This window comes from Bufo gargarizans, chromosome 4 (genome assembly GCF_014858855.1).
Source record: "Bufo gargarizans isolate SCDJY-AF-19 chromosome 4, ASM1485885v1, whole genome shotgun sequence".
NCBI lineage: Eukaryota > Metazoa > Chordata > Amphibia > Anura > Bufonidae > Bufo > Bufo gargarizans.
The window spans coordinates 58737481-58759314 of NC_058083.1; the positions used below are offsets into that span (position 1 = coordinate 58737481).

At 49.3% G+C, this 21834-nt stretch overlaps 1 protein-coding gene across 1 annotated transcript in view; it reads right to left on the reverse strand.

Annotated features, from left to right (window-relative positions):
* The window catches only part of LOC122933867, a 33602-nt gene extending 12571 nt beyond the window's left edge, over positions 1-21031 (reverse strand). Inside the window, exons 1-7 of the mRNA XM_044288951.1 lie at positions 20804-21031; positions 19379-19483; positions 13646-13702; positions 10674-10856; positions 9129-9233; positions 3122-3178; positions 2348-2428 (exon numbers count right to left, since the gene is read on the reverse strand). Coding sequence (XP_044144886.1) covers positions 2348-2428; positions 3122-3178; positions 9129-9233; positions 10674-10856; positions 13646-13702; positions 19379-19483; positions 20804-20968 — 753 coding nt within the window. The 5' untranslated portion in view covers positions 20969-21031. The remainder of the gene's footprint in view (positions 1-2347; positions 2429-3121; positions 3179-9128; positions 9234-10673; positions 10857-13645; positions 13703-19378; positions 19484-20803) is intronic.
* Positions 21032-21834: the final 803 nt, after the last annotated feature.

Genomic DNA, 21834 nt, shown 5'->3' on the forward strand with positions numbered 1-21834 from the left:
CCACATGAGGCAGTATATCAGGGTGCAGCACCAGTAATCACCACATGAGGCAGTATATCAGGGTGCAGCACCACTAATCACCACATGAGGCAGTATATCAGGGTGCAGCACCACTGATCACCACATGAGGCAGTATATCAGGATGCAGCACCACTAATCACCACATGAGGCAGTATATCAGGATGCAGCACCACTAATCACCACATGAGGCAGTATATCAGGGTGCAGCACCACTAATCACCACATGAGGCAGTATATCAGGGTGCAGCACCAGTAATCACCACATGAGGCAGTATATCAGGGTGCAGCACCACTAATCACCACATGAGGGCAGTATATCAGGATGCAGCACCACTAATCACCACATGAGGCAGTATATCAGGGTGCGGCACCACTAATCACCACATGAGGCAGTATATCAGGATGCAGCACCACTAATCACCACATGAGGCAGTATATCAGGATGCAGCACCACTAATCACCACATGAGGCAGTATATCAGGATGCAGCACCACTAATTACCACATGAGGCAGTATATCAGGATGCAGCACCACTAATCACCACATGAGGGCAGTATATCAGGGTGCAGCACCACTAATCACCACATGAGGCAGTATATCAGGATGCAGCACCACTAATCACCACATGAGGCAGTATATCAGGATGCAGCACCACTAATCACCACATGAGGCAGTATATCAGGGTGCAGCACCACTAATCACCACATGAGGCAGTATATCAGGGTGCAGCACCACTAATCACCACATGAGGCAGTATATCAGGATGCAGCACCACTAATCACCACATGAGGGCAGTATATCAGGGTGCAGCACCACTAATCACCACATGAGGCAGTATATCAGGATGCAGCACCACTAATCACCACATGAGGCAGTATATCAGGGTGCAGCACCACTAATCACCACATGAGGCAGTATATCAGGGTGCAGCACCACTAATCACCACATGAGGGCAGTATATCAGGATGCAGCACCACTAATCACCACATGAGGGCAGTATATCAGGATGCAGCACCACTAATCACCACATGAGGCAGTATATCAGGGTGCGGCACCACTAATCACCACATGAGGCAGTATATCAGGATGCAGCACCACTAATCACCACATGAGGCAGTATATCAGGATGCAGCACCACTAATCACCACATGAGGCAGTATATCAGGATGCAGCACCACTAATTACCACATGAGGCAGTATATCAGGATGCAGCACCACTAATCACCACATGAGGGCAGTATATCAGGGTGCAGCACCACTAATCACCACATGAGGCAGTATATCAGGATGCAGCACCACTAATCACCACATGAGGCAGTATATCAGGATGCAGCACCACTAATCACCACATGAGGCAGTATATCAGGGTGCAGCACCACTAATCACCACATGAGGCAGTATATCAGGGTGCAGCACCACTAATCACCACATGAGGCAGTATATCAGGATGCAGCACCACTAATCACCACATGAGGGCAGTATATCAGGGTGCAGCACCACTAATCACCACATGAGGCAGTATATCAGGATGCAGCACCACTAATCACCACATGAGGCAGTATATCAGGGTGCAGCACCACTAATCACCACATGAGGCAGTATATCAGGGTGCAGCACCACTAATCACCACACGAGCGCAGTATATCAGGATGCAGCACCACTAATCACCACATGAGGCAGTATATCAGGATGCAGCACCACTAATCACCACATGAGGGCAGTATATCAGGATGCAGCACCACTAATCACCACATGAGGGCAGTATATCAGGATGCAGCACCACTGATCACCACATGAGGGCAGTATATCAGGATGCAGCACCACTAATCACCACATGAGGGCAGTATATCAGGGTGCAGCACCACTAATCACCACATGAGGCAGTATATCAGGGTGCAGCACCACTAATCACCACATGAGGCAGTATATCAGGATGCAGCACCACTAACCACCACATGAGGCAGTATATCAGGATGCAGCACCACTAATCACCACATGAGGCAGTATATCAGGATGCAGCACCACTGATCACCACATGAGGCAGTATATCAGGATGCAGCACCACTAATCACCACATGAGGGCAGTATATCAGGATGCACCGCCAGGGCATCTGAGCTGTAGGGGAGAGATTTTTCTGAGCGACTTTTGAAAATGAAAGGCGGACTCTGATTGGTTGCTAGGGGCCAGTTTTCCTTTACACCAGTTTTGATAAATCTCCCCCTGAATTTTTAACTGGACCCTTCTCGAGGTGCCGCATCTTATTCACTCAGCATATATGATGTCACATTTGAGGAGGGTTTCCGTTATGGACACAGTGTCACTTACAGACTTCTTCTCCACGTTCTTCCCCGTTACCGTGGCAATATTCAGTAAAGCAGATGACACATTTTGTCCATCATCTTGTTTCTGTAAAAAGATAAAAAGTTATGGTGAGAACAGACGGACACTGGCAGAGGCGACCACAAACTGATCCCACTGTCTGCAACATCCTCCATATATCTGTAATGAGCTCCCCCTAGTGGCGGATATACACTCACCTAAAGAATTATTAGGAACACCTGTTCTATTTCTCATTAATGCGATTATCTAGTCAACCAATCACATGGCAGTTGCTTCAATGCATGTAGGGTTGTGGTCCTGGTCAAGACAATCTCCTGAACTCCAAACTGAATGTCAGAATGGGGAAGAAAGGTGATTTAAGCAATTTTGAGCGTGGAATGGTTGTTGGTGCCAGACGGGCCGGTCTGAGTATTTCACAATCTGCTCAGTTACTGGGATTTTCACGCACAACCATTTCTAGGGTTTACAAAGAATGGTGTGAAAAGGGAAAAACATCCAGTATGCGGCAGTCCTGTGGGCGAAAATGCCTTGTGGATGCTAGAGGTCAGAGGAGAATGGGCCAACTGATTCAAGCTGATAGAAGAGCAACGTTGACTGAAATAACCACTCGTTACAACCGAGGTCTGCAGCAAAGCATTTGTGAAGCCACAACACGCACAACCTTGAGGTGGATGGGCTACAACAGCAGAAGACCCCACCGGGCACCACTCATCTCCACTACAAATAGGAAAAAGAGGCTACAATTTTGCACGAGCTCACCAAAATTGGACTGTTGAAGACTGGAAAAATGTTGCCTGGTCTGATGAGTCTCGATTTCTGTTGAGACATTCAAATGGTAGAGTCCGAATTTGGCTAAACATGATGAGAACATGTATCGATCATGCCTTGTTACCACTGTGCAGGCTGGTGGTGGAGGTGTAATGGTGTGGGGGATGTTTTCTGGGCACACTTTAGGCCCCTTAGTGCCAATTGGCCATCGTTTAAATGCCACGGCCTACCTGAGCATTGTTTCTGACCATGTCCATCCCTTCATGACCACCATGTACCCATCCTCTGATGGCTACTTCCAGCAGGATAATTCACCATGTCACAAAGCTCGAATCATTTCAAATTGGTTTCTTGAACATGACAATGAGTTCACTGTACTAAAATGGCCTCCACAGTCGCCAGATCTCAACCCAATAGAGCATCTTTGGGATGTGGTGGAACGGGAGCTTCGTGCCCTGGATGTGCACCCCTCAAATCTCCATCAACTGCAAGATGCTATCCTATCAATATGGGCCAACATTTCTAAAGATGCTATCAGCACCTTGTTGGATCAATGCCACGTAGAATTAAGGCAGTTCTGAAGGCTAAAGGGGGTCCAACACCGTATTAGTATGGTGTTCCTAATAATTCTTTAGGTGAGTGTATATCTGTCTGTAATGAGCTCCCTCTAGTGGTGACTGTATAACTATGTATACAATGAGCTCCCCCTAGTGGTGACTGTATAACTATGTATACAATGAGCTCCCCCTAGTGGTGACTATATAACTATGTATACAATGAGCTCCCCCTAGTGGTGACTATATAACTATGTATACAATGAGCTCCCTCTAGTGGTGACTATATAGCTATGTATACAATGAGCTCCCCCTAGTGGTGACTATATAACTATGTATACAATGAGCTCCCTCTAGTGGAGACTGTATAACTATGTATACAATGAGCTCCCCCTAGTGGTGACTATATAACTATGTATACAATGAGCTCCCTCTAGTGGTGACTATATAACTATGTATACAATGAGCTCCCTCTAGTGGTGACTATATAGCTATGTATACAATGAGCTCCCTCTAGTGGTGGCTGTATAGAGCTATGTTTACAATGAGCGCCCTCTAGTGGTGGCTGTATAGCTATGTATACAATGAGCTCCCTCTAGTGGTGACTATATATCTATGTATACAATGAGCTCCCTCTAGTGGTAGACACCAGCAGTCAGAAGTATCCTGAGGAGAGAAGACATGCTGAGGTGGTTTATGGTGCAGCAAATTACAGCTCCACCTGTACAGCCTCCAGGTATGATATCACCCTCACATTCTTTATGACATCTAGAAACATCACCTCAGGTACTTTCCCTTCACTGACTGCTGATTGTGCTGATTTCCCTTCATTGTGACTGAACAGGTTCTTCTGGTCGGAGATGTGGAAAAACTAAGCTCACTGTGAATGAATGCCAGGGCGTGATTTTCTGCCCATGTGCTTATAGGGGTCCTCTCACTTCAGCTAATAACATTTATCATGTAGAGAAAGTTAATACCAGGCACTTACATTATACACTGCTCGTCTCCCTGGTTATGACCACTCTACAATCCAGCAGTGGTGGTCGTGCTTGCACACTATAGGAAAAAGCACCAGCCTATGTGCGCTCCAATGGTCCCGGCCACCAGAGAGGCTGGCATTTTTTTCTATAGTGTGCAAGCACGACCACTACTGATGGACTGCAGGGTGGTCGTAAACCATGGAGACGGTCAGTGTATAATGCGATGGAAAAATGAATCCAGCCAGAAAAGGAAGCAATATGGATAATCACAATACATTAGTAAGTGCCTTGGAGAAAACAGAAGTATTGAGCAGCTCTCACCTGCCAGGGATTCCACTGGTATAGCACGGAACAGCTCCTTCACCCGAGTCAGGAGAAATACGGAAATATAGAGGAAAAGAGATTTTGTCCAGCTTGTAGTTGTGGTAATCCAAAGCTTCTTTATTGAAAATTCAGTATAAAATCCAGGTACAGAAAGCAGAGACTACATGTTTCGGGCACAATGCAATCTTAGCCCTTACTCATGACAGTAGTAAATGCCTTGTATTAACTTTCTGTACATGATTAATGCCACTTGCTGAAGTGAGACAACCCCTTTAAATCCAGTGCCAGCTGCCCGTGTGCAGTTCATGTCACATCCTCCTGACCAGTGGTGCCCAACCTTTTTTCGTCTGAGGGCCACACTAGACTTGGTATAAATTTTGCGGGCCGGAACCAGGTAGCTTTGCCAGAAAGAAATGCAAACGCTGTGAGGGGGCACATGTGAGCATTACTACTGTGAAGAGGGCACATATCTGGCATAACTACTGTGAGGGGGCACATATCTGGGCATAACTACTGAGGAGGGCACATATCTGGCATAACTACTGTGAGGGGGCACATATCTGGGCATAACTACTGTGAGGGGGCACATATCTGGGCATAACTACTGTGAGGAGGCACATATCTGGCATAACTACTGTGAGGGGCACATATCTGGCATAACTACTGTGAGGGGGCACATATCTGGGCATAACTACTGAGGAGGGCACATATCAGGGCATAACTACTGTAAGGAGGACACATATCTAGCATAACTACTGTGAGGGGGCACATATCTGGGCATAACTACTGTAAGGAGGACACATATCTGGCATAACTACTGTGAGGGGGCACATATCTGGGCATAACTACTGTAAGGAGGACACATATCTGAGCATAACTACTGTGAGGGGGCACATATCTGGGCATAACTACTGTGAGGAGGACACATATCTAGCATAACTACTGTGAGGGGGCACATATCTGGGCATAACTACTGTGAGGGGGCACATATCTGGGCATAACTACGGTGAGAGGGCATGTGAGAGCATTACATCTGTGAAGAGGGCACATATCTTGGCATTATTACTGTGAGGGGGCATGTGATGTATACATGTGTGTAATGTATGTAGTGCAGTATATGATGATCACACACTGCACTACATACATTACACACATGTATACATCACATACTGCGCTGTCACCTTCTTCTGCAGGTCTACCTTGATGTCTGGTCTTTAGGCTTCAGTCAGATCCTCCACCGCCATTCTTGCGCCGTGTGCCCGACACCACCAGGAGCTGGCCCCTCCTCCTTTCATCTCCCGCCGACTTCTCCTACAGCAGGGCGCTCTATCGCTCCTGTGCCCACCCAATCTTACCAATCAGGGGCGTAGCTAGAATTGACTGGGCCCCATAGCAAAAAAATTTATGGGCCCCCTCCCGGATCTCCCACCCCCACATACCTATCGGACCTCCCACCCCTTCCAGAGCTCCCATCCAAACACCCCTCCAGGACCTCCCACCCCAACAACCCCTCCCTAGATCCCCCCTTGTCATCCACAGATTCCCCCTCAGTGTCATCCACAGATCCCCACTCAGTGTCATCCGCAGATCCCCCCCTTAGTGTCATCCGCAGATTCACCCTCAGTGTCATCCAAAGATATCCCCCCTCAGTGTCATCCACAGATATCCCCCCTCAGTGTCATCCCCAGATATCCCCCCTCAGTGTCATCCACAGATATCCCCCCTCAGTGTCATCCAAAGATATCCCCCCTCAGTGTCATGCACAGATATCCCCCCCTCAGTGTCATCCACAGATATCCCCCCCTCAGTGTCATGCACAGATATCCCCCCCTCAGTGTCATCCACAGATATCCCCCCCTCAGTGTCATCCACAGATATCCCCCCTCAGTGTCATCCACAGATATCCCCCCTCAGTGTCATCCACAGATATCCCCCCTCAGTGTCATCCACAGATATCCCCCCTCAGTGTCATCCACAGATATCCCCCCTCAGTGTCATCCACAGATATCCCCCCTCAGTGTCATCCACAGATATCCCCCCTCAGTGTCATCCACAGATATCCCCCCTCAGTGTCATCCACAGATATCCCCCCTCAGTGTCATCCACAGATATCCCCCCTCAGTGTCATCCACAGATATCCCCCCTCAGTGTCATCCACAGATATCCCCCCTCAGTGTCATCCACAGATATCCCCCCTCAGTGTCATCCACAGATATTCCCCCTCAGTGTCATCCACAGATATCCCCCCCTCAGTGTCATCCACAGATATCCCCCCTCAGCGTCATCCACAGATCCCCCCTCAGTGTCATCCACAGATATCCCCCCTCAGTGTCATCCACAGATATCCCCCCTCAGTGTCATCCACAGATATCCCCCCTCAGTGTCATCCACAGATCCCCCCTCAGTGTCATCCACAGATACCCCCCCTCAGTGTCATCCACAGATATCCCCCTTCAGTGTCATCCACAGATATCCCCCCTCAGTGTCATCCACAGATATCCCCCCTCAGTGTCATCCACAGATATCCCCCCTCAGTGTCATCCACAGATATCCCCCCCTCAGTGTCATCCACAGATATCCCCCCTCAGTGTCATCCACAGATATCCCCCCCTCAGTGTCATCCACAGATATCCCCCCTCAGTGTCATCCACAGATATCCCCCCCTCAGTCTCATTCACAGATATCCCCCCCTCAGTGTCATCCACAGATATCCCCCCCTCAGTGTCATCCACAGATATCCCCCCTCAGTGTCATCCACAGATCCCCCCCCCTCAGTGTCATCCACAGATCCCCCCCCCCTCAGTGTCATCCACAGATACCCCCCCCTCAGTGTCATCCACAGATATCCCCCCTCAGTTTCATCCACAGATATCCCCCCCTCAGTGTCATCCACAGATATCCCCCCTCAGTGTCATCCACAGATATCTCCCCCCCCCCCCCCGCCAGTGTCATCCACAGATCTCCTCCCCACCCAGAGCCACTTCCTAGCTAATTTATTCACTGCACTTGCCTCTGTGAAATTGAAGAGAAGCGCCGTAATCTCGCACAGGCGCACTGGCAGAGGCATCGAAGTGCGCATGTACTGTCTTCCTGGCCTCTGCCAGTGCGCCTGTGCGAGATTACGGCGCTTCTCTTCAATTTCACAGAGGCAAGTGCAGTGAATAAATTAGCTAGGAGGCGGCGCTGGGCGGGGAGATTGCAGGCACAGGCAGCATCGCTTTGCTGGCTGTGCCGTTCGCAGCGCGCCCTGCGCTAGTGCGCTGATAAAGTCCTGTTACTGCGTGGGCCTCATTTGGCCGTAGGTTGGGCATCACTGCTCCAGACCATCTGCGGCTCATCTGACCAGAACTCACAGCATCATTGTGGTTATGATACAATGAGTCCCTGCCTGACCACAGATCTGCTGTACTGTACTCACATCATCGACGCACGCTGCATAAGCATCCTAGAGTAATATAATAGCATTGCTTAAAGGGATAGCTGATCCTCAGAAAACATGAGGTCATTTATAATCAGGTTTCACAATTTTTAATGAATGAAATTGCAGTTCTCAAACTGACCACTAGAGCAGACACAAAAGGCCGGACTTCCCTGATCTCTGCTGGCCACTTCTGAGCTTTGTTGTATAGACTGGGACATTATAAGCAGAGTCATCTCGTTATCATTAGAAGGTGAGGATTGCAGAGCCATATGAGTGTGGGGGGTGTAGAGGGAGTCTGTCAGCAGTTTTGACCCTTCAAAGCTGCTGACAGTGCTCTATATAGGTGGGAACAGTGTGAGCTTGATCGTGCAGGATCTAAGAGCAAAAAATCCAACTTTTAGTGCCCGCTGGAATCGAAAGGGGCACGGGGGATGGCCCCATACTCTGTAGTGACCTCCGCTCTCTGCATTGAACACCTACCTCCCCCCTTTCTGTAGCGTCAAATCAGGAGGCTGCTAGAGCCGTTGCACAGAGGGGAGGAGCTAGGGACACGTTCAGTGCAAAGAGCCAAGGGCACAGAGCATGATGGGACCGCCCCCGTGGCACTTGAGACTGTGGATTTCTTGGTCGTACAAGCACATAAGTCACCTGCCAGGTGGAAAGGGGGGGGGGAAGGTAGAGATCCGGCACAAGCGTCTCTCCTCCCCGCGCTCTCTCACCTCTGCTGCATTCAGTGACTCCTCTGCTGCGCTCGCTAACTCCTCTGCTGCATTCAGTGACTCCTCTGCTGCGCTCCTGCATCTGGCGGATTGATCACATTGTCCCTAAAACAACGGAAAAAGTGTAAAATATTAAAATGTGAGTAATGTAAAAAGCACATGACGTCTGTGAGGACTGCGGAAGCTCTGTCCGTAGGACGCGGAAGACATCGATACAGCGACTTACCTGCTGCGCTCGCTGGATCCCTCACTGGGACAGATTTAGGTCACGTTCACGCACAAATCTGAATGAGATTTCTGCAACCTCCGGAAAATTAATGGGGTCGTCCGTCCGATTCCAATGACTTATCGCTTCTAGCGACCGAAAATGGTGCAAAAAGCAGCAGAAATGCAAAGCAGGATTTCTCACGAGCTGTGCAATCTACTGCAGCGCGCTCTGCAACCGAGGCGGCCGCCCCTCTCTACCTCCTCCTGTCAGACACTCAGCATACAGAAATAACTTTCCGCTGTGATGCAAGAAGGCAAACACCTGCCCGACAAATTCACTTGTGAGTCGCCTGACACATTGCTGTGCCCTGAGTCACCGTCGTCACGCCCCAAACATCACACACCGCCGGAGCAGCCCCCACATGCACCTGCACGGCAGGAGGGCGGATTTTTAGGTTCTGCCCAACTGTGTCATAACTTGAGTTTAAAAAAATCTGCGCAGAATAAATGGACAGCGTGAAATGGATGGAACATGTGAATGTACTCTTAAAGGTACAGGGGCTTTTTAATACTTTACAGTAAAAAACGGATGTGTGATGGGTGTTTTTTTAACGGTCATCACGCGCACAATGGTTAAGAATAATGGTCTATGGGGTTACTCACACGGCAGTTTTTTTAATGGCAAGTAAATAGAAGGTCCGTTTTCACTGACCGACAGCCCCCATACAATTGAATGGGGGCATTTTTAGTGTCCGTTTTTCAGAAAGGCATCAGTGAAAAAACATCAGTTAAAAAGTGACAGTGTGCGTATAGCCTAAAGCAGGCATGCCCAAACTGCGGCCCTCCAGCTGTTGCAAAACTACAACTGGGAGTTGTAGTTTTGCAACAACTGGAGGGCCGCAGTTTGGACATGCCTGGCCTAAAGGTAGGGTCCCGACTACTGACAACCCACAGATCATCTAATTACAAGGGTTGTGTCCATCTCTATCTAGGTATAGTGCCTATGTTCGGTTGTGGCTGTGCATGGTATTACAACCACTTAAATAGGAGTAAGCTATCCTGAGCTGCAGTACCGGGCACCACCACCTCTGGATGTATGGCGCTGTGTCTGGTAAACAACGAAGAGTCGTTGCTCTGACCGGCGATCAGTGGTGCCTTTACTGATCACCAAGAGCAGCACCCGAATATGAGGCAATTATGTTTAGTGACCCCTGTATATAGTGGCATGACACCTGTACCCCAAACCTGCATGCGGGGCCCCCACTTCCCACGCTCCTGGATGAGTGGCTACCATGTCCTGCATATACAGAGGGAGGAATAACCTGCAGATACACTCACCGTCTCCATCCAGTGCTCCACCTTCTGGGCCACCGCTACCATGTCTGAGGACCTGCGGTACTTTTTGCGGTCGGTGGTGGAGTAGGGCGTCACTTGGATGGTGGTCTCCCCGGAGGAGGCGACCCCTCCATTGTCCTCGTCCAGGCTGCACGCATCGCTGTGCATCTTCTGGCAGGTAGACGGCTACTAACGGGAGAGACAGTGAGGCGTGAGGTACATGACAGAGGCGGAGCGCGCACACTGACGTCTGATACTCCTGGGTGTGACACAGAAGCTCCCATTTGACATTGCACCATGCAGCATGAGATCTGATACAACGCCAAGTTATAGGATGATCCAGGGGCGTTGCTAGGGTCTCAAAAGATCCGGGGCACAAGCCCCAATAAATATGCCCCCCCCCCCCCCGCACTATGCTGTACTTGCTATACAGCAGCACTTACCTGTCACATCCAGGGCCTCCAGGTGACGTCTCCTCTCTGTCATCATCTTCTCGGTCCGGACAACTTCTCTCAGCCGCCTCGTCTCAGCAGAGTGCGACACACAGACATCTTAGCTTCCTCACATTCTATCATTATCCCCCAACTGGAGTCCCCACAGTGTTATCCTGCTGCTTGCTGTGCCAAAACCTCAACCCCCCCCCCCATACCCCCAAATACTATCCTAAAGAAACATTACTGCCCCCCATAGTAATAGTGCTCCTCATAGTCCCACCAATAGTAATTCCCTTCTAGAATGCCCTCATTAGTAACACTGCCCCAACCGTGATAATGCTCCTCAACAATTCCCCCATTATTAGAAGAGCCCTCCCATATTAATAATACCCTCACAGAGTCCCTAGTAGAAATAAGGCCCCCTATTGTTCCCCCAGTGGTAATAAAGCTCCCTACAGACCCCTCAGTAGTAATAAGGCCCCCATAATGCGCTTAGTAGAAATAAGACGGATCTATAAGACCCTCCTATAGAGCCCCCAGTAGTAATAAGAACGCCTATAATGTCCCCTGGATCTGCAGTGCCCCCTGCAGTTATACTCCTCCCTCCACCATACAGTCCCATGTAAATAACATCACCTCCTCCCCAGCCGCCTCCAACGCACAATCCCATGTAAACATCACCCCCTAAAGCTACTTTTACACTTGCGTTCATGTACTTGTACAGGACGGATCCGCACCGATATAATACAAACGAATGCATCCGTTCAGGACCGATTCGTTTGTATTAGATTTTAATTTCTAAGTCCCAATACGGACCCGTCCTGACTTACATTAAAAGTCAATGGGGGACGGATCCGTTTACAATTGCACCATTTTGTGTCAATGCAAAGGGATCCGTCCCTATTGACTTACATTGTCAGGACGGATGCGTTTGGCTCCGCAAGGCCATGCGGACACAAAAAACACTGCTTGCAGCATTTTGGGGTCCACCTCCAAAATGGAACGGGGGACCGCACGGAGCCGAACGAATGCATTCTGAATGGATCCGCATCCATTCAGAATGCATTGGGGTTAAACTGATGCATTTGGGGCTGCTTGTGAGAGACCTGAAACGGATCTCACAAGCGGATCACCAAACGCAAGTGTGAACGTAGCCTAAAAAAACATTAAGTCCCATGTACATAAACATCATCCCCCCCACCATCCACTTTCAACATACAGTCCCATGTAAATAACATCCCTCCCTCCCCCAGCCACCTCAAGCACACAGTTCCATGTCAATAACATCCCTCCCTTCAGCCCTAACATACATCCCAGTTAAATAACTACAACTCCCAGCATTTCTCTGCCTCTCCCTTCACTTACCTCTCCTGTACAGACATCACCATTAGGCTCCTTCTCCTCTTGACTCCGGTCCAATCCTGCACTGGGAAGAGGCAAAGGACCTTTGGTGACATCACAGGTCATGTGATCAGCAAAACAGGCTGTGATAGGATGACCTGGATGGTGACATCATCCAGGTCATCCTATCACAGCCTGTTTTGCTGATCACATGACCTGTGATGTCCCAAAGGTCCTTCGCCTCTTCCCAGTGTAAGATTCAATTGTATTTGCTGTTCTGTGTACGGCAATACAGTTGTATCTAGCAGGCAGGCAGGACATTCGGGGCATGGGACAAAACATCCGGGGCCCCCGAATGTTTTAACCTAGCGACGCCCCTCCCCTGGTGGCCCCAAACTGTGTGGCCCCCTATACCCAGGCAGTGATTGTAAAGGAAACTGCAGAGACACTAGAGTGGCGGTGTAAATCCTTTCTCTTCTCTTTCACTGATCCTGGTTCATGTGTCATTTCCTTCTCCATTCACAGCCAAAGTAAAAGTAACAGTTCTGCCGGTGCCTTCTCCACCTAAGGGTCTATTCACACGTCCGTAAGTGTTTTGCAGATCCGTGGATCCCCAAAACACGGACACCAGCAATGTGCGTTCCGCATTTTGCGGACCGCACATCGCCGGCACTTAATAGAAAATGCCTAATCTCGAAGAATAGGACATGTTCTATTTTTTTCGGGAACTGAATTGCGGACCCGGAAGTGCGGGTCTGCAATTCCGGATCCCGGCAGCACATCGTGTCGCCCCATAGAAATAAATGGGTCCGCAATTCCGTTTTGCAAAATGCGGAACAGAATGGCGGAAGTGTGAATGGGGCCTGACAGTCCGGAAAGCGGAGACCGTCAGTGTCAGTTTTCACGCACAACCATTTCTAGGGTTTACAAAGACTGGTGTGAAAAGGGAAAAACATCCAGTATGCGGCCGTCCTGTGGGCGAAAATGCCTTGTGGATGCTAGAGGTCAGAGGAGAATGGGCCGACTGATTCAAGCTGATAGAAGAGCAACGTTGACTGAAATAACCACTTGTTACAACCGAGGTCTGCAGCAAAGCATTTGTGAAGCCACAACACGCACAACCTTGAGGCAGATGGGCTACAACAGCAGAAGACCCCACCGGGAACCACTCATCTCCACTACAAATAGGAAAAAGCTCACCAAAATTGGACTGTTGAAGACTGGAAAAATGTTGCCTGGTCTGATGAGTCTCGATTTCTGTTGAGACATCAAATGGTAGAGTCCGAATTTGGGGTAAACAGAATGAGAACATGTATCCATCATGCCTTGTTACCACTGTGCAGGCTGGTGGTGGTGGTGTAATGGTGTGGGGGATGTTTTCTGGGCACACTTTAGGCCCCTTAGTGCCAATTGGCCATCGTTTAAATGCCACGGGCTACCTGAGCATTGTTTCTGACCATGTCCATCCCTTCATGACCACCATGTACCCATCCTCTGATGGCTACTTCCAGCAGGATAATGCACCATGTCACAAAGCTCGAATCATTTCAAATTGGTTTCTTGAATATGACAATGAGGTCACTGTACTAAAATGGCCCCCACAGTCACCAGATCTCAACCCAATAGAGCATCTTTGGGATGTGGTGGAACGGGAGCTTTGTGCCCTGGATGTGCATCCCTCAAATCTCCATCAACTGCAAGATGCTATCCTATCAATATGGGCAACATTTCTAAAGAATGCTATCAGCACCTTGTTGAATCAATGCCACGTAGAATTAAGGCAGTTCTGAAGGCAAAAGGGGGTCCAACACCGTATTAGTATGGTGTTCCTAATAATGCTTTAGGTGAGTGTATATCTGTATGTAGTGAGCTCCCCCTAGTGGTGACTACATAACTATGTATACAATGAGCTCCCCCAAGTGGTGACTATATAGCTATGTATACAATGAGCTCCCCCTAGTGGTGACTATATAGCTATGTATACAATGAGCTCCTTCTAGTGGTGGCTGTATAACTATGTATACAATGAGCTCCCCCTTGTATTGACTATATAACTATGTATACAATGAGCTCCCCCTTGTATTGACTATACTGTATAGCTATTTATACAATGAGCTCCCTCTAGTGGTGACTATATAACTATTTATACAATGAGCTCCCCCTAGTGGTGACTATATAACTATGTATACAATGAGCGCCCTCTAGTGGTGGCTGTATAACTATGTATACAATGAGCTCCCCCTTGTATTGACTATAGAGCTATGTATACAATGAGCTTCCTCTAGTGGTGGCTGTATAACTATGTATACAATGAGCTCCCCCTTGTATTGACTATATAACTATGTATACAATGAGCGCCCTCTAGTGGTGGCTGTATAACTATGTATACAATGAGCTCCCCCTTGTATTGACTATAGAGCTATGTTTACAATGAGCGCCCTCTAGTGGTGGCTGTATAGCTATGTATACAATGAGCTCCCTCTAGTGGTGACTATATATCTATGTATACAATGAGCTCCCTCTAGTGGTAGACACCAGCAGTCAGAAGTATCCTGAGGAGAGAAGACATGCTGAGGTGGTTTATGGTGCAGCAAATTACAGCTACACCTGTACAGCCTCCAGGTATGATATCACCCTCACATTCTTTATGACATGCAGAAACATCACCTCAGGTACTTTCCCTTCACTGACTGCTGATTGTGCTGATTTCCCTTCATTGTGACTGAACAGGTTCTTCTGGTCGGAGATGTGGAAAAACTAAGCTCACTGTGAATGAATGCCAGGGCGTGATTTTCTGCCCATGTGCTTATAGGGGTCCTCTCACTTCAGCTAATAACATTTATCATGTAGAGAAAGTTAATACCAGGCACTTACTAATGTATTGTGATTTCTCCATATGGCTTCCTTTTTCTGGCTGGATTCATTTTTCCATCACATTATACACTGCTTGTCTCCATGGTTATGACCACTCTACATTCCAGCAGTGGTGGTCGTGCTTGCACACTATAGGAAAAAGCACCAGCCTATGTGCGCTCCAATGGTCCCGGCCACCAGAGAGGCTGGCCTTTTTTTCTATAGTGTGCAAGCACGACCACTACTGATGGACTGCAGGGTGGTCGTAAACCATGGAGACGGTCAGTGTATAATGCGATGGAAAAATGAATCCAGCCAGAAAAGGAAGCAATATGGAGAATCACAATACATTAGTAAGTGCCTTGTATTAACTTTCTGTACATGATTAATGCCACTTGCTGAAGTGAGACAACCCCTTTAAATCCAGTGCCAGCTGCCCGTGTGCAGTTCATGTCACATCCTCCAGACCAGTGGTGCCCAACCTTTTTTCGTCTGAGGGCCGCACTAGACTTGGTATAAATTTTGCGGGCCGGAAACAGGTAGCTTTGCTAGAAATAAATGCAAACGCTGTGAGGGGGCACGTGTGAGCATTACTACTGTGAAGAGGGCACATATCTGGGCATAACTACTGTGAGGGGGCACATATCTGGGCATAACTACTGTGAGGGGGCACATATCTGGGCATAACTACTGTGAGGGGGCACATATCAGGGCATAACTACTGTGAGGAGGACACATATCAGGGCATAACTACTGTGAGGGGGCACATATCTGGGCATAACTACTGTGTGGGGCCATGTGCGAGCATTACATCTGTGAAGAGGACACATATCTTGGCATTATTACTGTGAGGGGGCACATATCTGGACATAACTACTGTGAGGGGGCACATATCAGGGTATAACTACTGAGGAGGGCACATATCAGGGCATAACTACTGTGAAGAGGGCACATATCAGGGCATAACTACTGTGAGGGGGCACAAGTGAGCATTACTAATGTGAAGAGGGCACATATCTGGCATAACTACTGTGAGGGGGCACATATCTTGGCATAACTACTGTGAGGAGGGCACATATCAGGGCATAACTACTGTGAAGAGGACACATATCTGGGCATAACTACTGTGAAGAGGGCACATATCTGGGCATAACTACTGTGAGGGGGTACATATCTGGGCATAACTACTGTGAGAGGGCATGTGAGAGCATTACATCTGTGAAGAGGGCACATATCTTGGCATTATTACTGTGAGGGGGCACATATCTGGGCATAACTACTGTGAGGGGGCATGTGTGAGCATTAAGTCTGTGAATAGGGCACATATCTTGGCATTATTACTGTGAGGGGGCATGTGATGTATACATGTATGTGATGATCACACACTGCACTACATACATTACACACATGTATACATCACATACTGCGCTGTCACCTTCTTCTACAGGTCTACCTTGATGTCTGGTCTTTAGGCTTCAGTCAGATCCTCCACCGCCATGCTTGCACCGTGTGCCCGACACCACCGGAGCTGGCCCCATCTTCTTTTCATCTCCCGCCGGCTTCTCCTACAGCAGGGCGCTCTATCGCTCCAGTGCCCGCCCAATCTTACCAATCAGGGGCGTAGCTAGAAATGACTGGGCCCCATAGCAAAAAAAATTATGGGCCCCCCTCCCGGATCTCCCACCCCCACATACCTATCGGACCTCTCACCCCTTCCAGACCTCCCACCCAAACACCCCTCCAGGACCTCCCACCCCAACATCCCCCCCCCCTAGATCCTCCTAAGTGTCAGCCACAGATCCCCCCCTTAGTGTCATCCACAGATTCCCCCTCAGTGTCATCCACAGATCCCCCCTCAGTGTCATCCACAGATCCCCCCTCAGTGTCATCCACAGATATCCCCCCTCAGTGTCATCCACAGATCCCCCCTCAGTGTCATCCACAGATATCCCCCCTCAGTGTCATCCACAGATCCCCACTCAGTGTCATCCACAGATCCCCCTCAGTGTCATCCACAGATCCCCCCTCGTGTCATCCACAGATTCCCCCTTAGTGTCATCCACAGATCCCCCCCTCAGTGTCATCCACAGATCCCCCCCTCATTGTCATCCACAGATCCCCCCTCAGTGTCATCCACAGATCCCCCCTCAGTGTCATCCACAGATCCCCCCTCAGTGTCATCCACAGATCCCCACTCAGTGTCATCCACAGATCCCCTTCAGTGTCATCCACAGATATCCCCCCTCAGTGTCATCCACAGATTCCCCTCAGTGTCATCCACAGATCCCCCCTCAGTGTCATCCACAGATCCCAACTCAGTGTCATCCACAGATCCCCCTCAGTGTCATCCACAGATATTCCCCCCTCAGTGTCATCCACAGATCCCCCTCAGTGTCGTCCACAGATCCCCACTCAGTGTCATTCATGGATCCCCCTAAGTGTCATCCACAGATCCCCCCCCTCGGTGTCATCCACAGATCCCCCCTCAGTGTCATCCACAGATCCCCCCTCAGTGTCATCCACAGATCCCCCTCAGTGTCATCCACAGATCCCCCTCAGTGTCATCCACAGATATCCCCCCTCAGTGTCATCCACAGATCCCCCCTCAGTGTCATCCACAGATATCCCCCCTCAGTGTCATCCACAGATCCCCCCTCTGTGTCATCCACAGATATCCCCCCTCAGTGTCATCCACAGATATCCCCCCCCTCAGTGTCATCCACAGATCCCCCTCAGTGTCATCCACAGATATCCCCCCCTCAGTGTCATCCACAGATCCCCCTCAGTGTCATCCACAGATATCCGCCCCTCAATGTCATCCACAGATCCCCCCCCCTTAGTGTCATCCACAAATCCCCCCTCAGTGTCATCCACAGATCTCCTCCCCACCCAGAGCCGCTTCCTAGCTAATTTATTCACTGCACTTGCCTCTGTGAAATTGAAGAGAAGCGCCGTAATCTCGCACAGGCGCACTGGCAGAGGCCAGGAAGACAGTACATGCGCACTTCGATGCCTCTGCCAGTGCGCCTGTGCGAGATTACGGCGCTTCTCTTCAATTTCACAGAGGCAAGTGCAGTGAATAAATTAGCTAGGAGGCGGCGCTGGGCGGGGAGATTGCAGGCACAGGCAGCATCGCTTTGCTGGCTGTGCCGTTCGCAGCGCGCCCTGCGCTAGTGCGCTGATAAAGTCCTGTTACTGCGCGGGTCACATGACACTGCTTCGCGGACCGCATTTGGCCGTAGGTTGGGCATCACTGCTCCAGACCATCTGCGGCTCATCTGACCAGAACTCACAGCATCATAGTGGTTTATGATACAATGAGTCCCTGCCTGACCACAGATCTGCTGTACTGTACTCACATCATCGCCGCACGCTGCATAATCATCCTAGAGTAATATAATAGCATCGCTTAAAGGGATAGCTGATCATCAGAAAACATGAGGTCATTTATAATTAGGTTTCACAATTTTTAATGAATGAAATTGCAGTTCTCAAACTGACCACTAGAGCAGACGCAAAAGGCCGGACTCCCCTGATCTCTGCTGGCCACTTCTGAGCTTTGTTGTATAGACTGGGACATTATAAGCAGAGTCATCTCGTTATCATTAGAAGGTGAGGATTGCAGAGCCATATGAGTGTGAGGGGTGTAGAGGGAGTCTGTCAGAAGTTTTGACCCTTCAAAGCTGCTGACAGTGCTATATATAGGTGGGAACAGTGTGAGCTTGATCGTGCAGGATCTAAGAGCAAAAAATCCAACTTTTAATGCTCGCTGGAATCGAAAGGGGCACGGGGGATGGCCCCATACTCTGTAGTGACCTCCGCTCTCTGCATTGAACACCTACCTCCCCCTTTCTGTAGTGTCCAATCAGGAGGCTGCTAGAGCCGTTGCACAGAGGGGAGGAGCTAGGGACACGTTCAGTGCAAAGAGCCAAGGGCACAAAGCATGATGGGACCGCCCCCGTGGCACTTGAGACTGTGGATTTCTTGGTCGTACAAGCACATAAGTCACCTGCCAGGTGGAAAGGGGGGGGGGAAGGTAGAGATCCGGCACAAGCGTCTCTCCTCCCCGCGCTCTCTCACCTCTGCTGCATTCAGTGACTCCTCTGCTGCGCTCGCTGACTCCTCTGCTGCATTCAGTGACTCCTCTGCTGCGCTCCTGCATCTGGCGGATTGATCACATTGTCCCTAAAACAACGGAAAAAGTATAAAATATAAAAATGTGAGTAATGTAAAAAGCACATGACGTCTGTGAGGACTGCGGAAGCTCTGTCCGTAAGAAGCGGCAGACAGCGATGCAGCGAGTTACCTGCTGCGCTCGCTGGATCCCTCACTGGGACAGATTTAGGTCACGTTCACACACAAATCTGAATGAGATTTCTGCAACCTCCGGAAAATTAATGGGGTCGTCCGTCCGATTCCAATGACTTATCGCTTCTAGCGACCGAAAATGGTGCAAAAAGCAGCAGAAATGCAAAGCAGGATTTCTCACGAGCTGTGCAATCTACTGCAGCGCGCTCTGCAACCGAGGCGGCCGCCCCTCTCTACCTCCTCCTGTCAGACACTCAGCATACAGAAATAACTTTCCGCTTGTGAGTCGCCTGACACATTGCTGTGTCCTGAGTCACCGTCGTCACGCCCCAAACATCACACACCGCCGGAGCAGCCCCCCCCCCCCCACATGCACCTGCACGGCAGGAGGGCGGATTTTAGGTTCTGCCCAACTGTGTCATAACTTGAGTTTAAAAAAATCTGCGCAGAATAAATGGACAGCGTGAAATGGATGGAACATGTGAATGTACTCTTAAAGGTACAGGGGCTTTTTAATACTTTACAGTGAAAAACGGATGTGTGATGGGTGTTTTTTTAACCGCCGTCACGCGCACAATGGTTAAGAACAATGGTCTATGGGGTTACTCACACGGCAGTTTTTTAGACGGCAAGTAAATAATTGACATAAAAAAATAGAAGGTCCGTTTTCACTGACCGACAGCCCCCATACAATTGAATGGGGCCATTTTTAGTGTCCGTTTTTCACAAAGGCATCAGTGAAAAAACATCACTTAAAAAGTGACAGTGTGCATGTAGCCTAAAGGTAGGGTCCCGACTACTGACAACCCACAGATCATCTAATTACAAGGGTTGTGTCCATCTCTATCTAGGTATAGTGCCTACATTCGGTTGTGGCTGTGCATGGTACTGCAACCACTTAAATAGGAGTAAGCTATCCTGAGCTGCAGTACCGGGCACCACCACCTCTGGATGTATGGCGCTGTGTCTGGTAAACAACGAAGAGTCGTTGCTCTGACCGGCGATCAGTGGTGCCTTTACTGATCACCAAGAGCAGCACCCGAATATGAGGCAATTATGTTTAGTGACCCCTGTATATAGTGGCATGACACCTGTACCCCAAACCTGCATGCGGGGCCCCCACTTCCCACGCTTCTGGATGAGTGGATACCATGTCCTGCATATACAGAGGGAGGAATAACCTGCAGATACACTCACCATCTCCATCCAGTGCTCCACCTTCTGGGCCACCGCTACCATGTCTGAGGACCTGCGGTACTTTTTGCGGTCGGTGGTGGAGTAGGGCGTCACTTGGATGGTGGTCTCCCCGGAGGAGGCGACCCCTCCATTGTCCTCGTCCAGGCTGCACTCATCGCTGTGCATCTTCTGGCAGGTAGACGGCTACTAACAGGAGAGACAGTGAGGCGTGAGGTACATGACAGAGGCGGAGCGCGCACACTGACGTCTGATACTCCTGGGTGTGACACAGAAGCTCCCATTTGACATTGCACAGTGCAACATGAGATCTGATACAACGCCAAGTTACAGGATGATCCCCTGGTGGCCCCAAACGGTGTGGCCCCTATACCCAGGCAGTGATTGTAAAGGAAACTGCAGAGACACTAGAGTGGCGGTGTAAATCCTTCCTCTTCTCTTTCACTGATCCTGGTTCATGTGTCATTTCCTTCTCCATTCACAACCAAAGTAAAAGTAACAGTTCTGCCGGTGCCTTCTCCACCTAAGGGTCCATTGACACGTCCGTAAGTCTTTTGCAGATCCGTGGATCCCCAAAACAAGGACACTTAATAGAAAATGCCTAATCTTGAAGAATAGGACGTGTTCTATTTTTTTCGGGAACGGAATTGCGGACCCGGAAGTGCGGGTCCGCAATTCCGGATCCCGGCAGCACATTGTGTCGCCCCATAGAAATGAATGGGTCCGCAATTCCGTTTTGCAAAATGCGGAACAGAATGGTGGACGTGTGGATGGGGCCTGACAGTCCTGAAAGCGGAGGCGGTCAGTGTCAGGTCTCCACAGTTATGTAAACAGAAGACGGGCGGACGCTGCTAAGGCTCAAAATGGGCCAATTTACAGCTATTTTTCGAATAGAAATGTATGATTTCAGTAATTAAAGTATATTACAAAAATGGTCATTGTCACTGCTCCTACACATTGCACAAATAAAAACAGAATGTCCTTGCGTGCTAGTTCATGTGAAGAGTATGAGTCATCAGTCTGGCAGCCTGCAG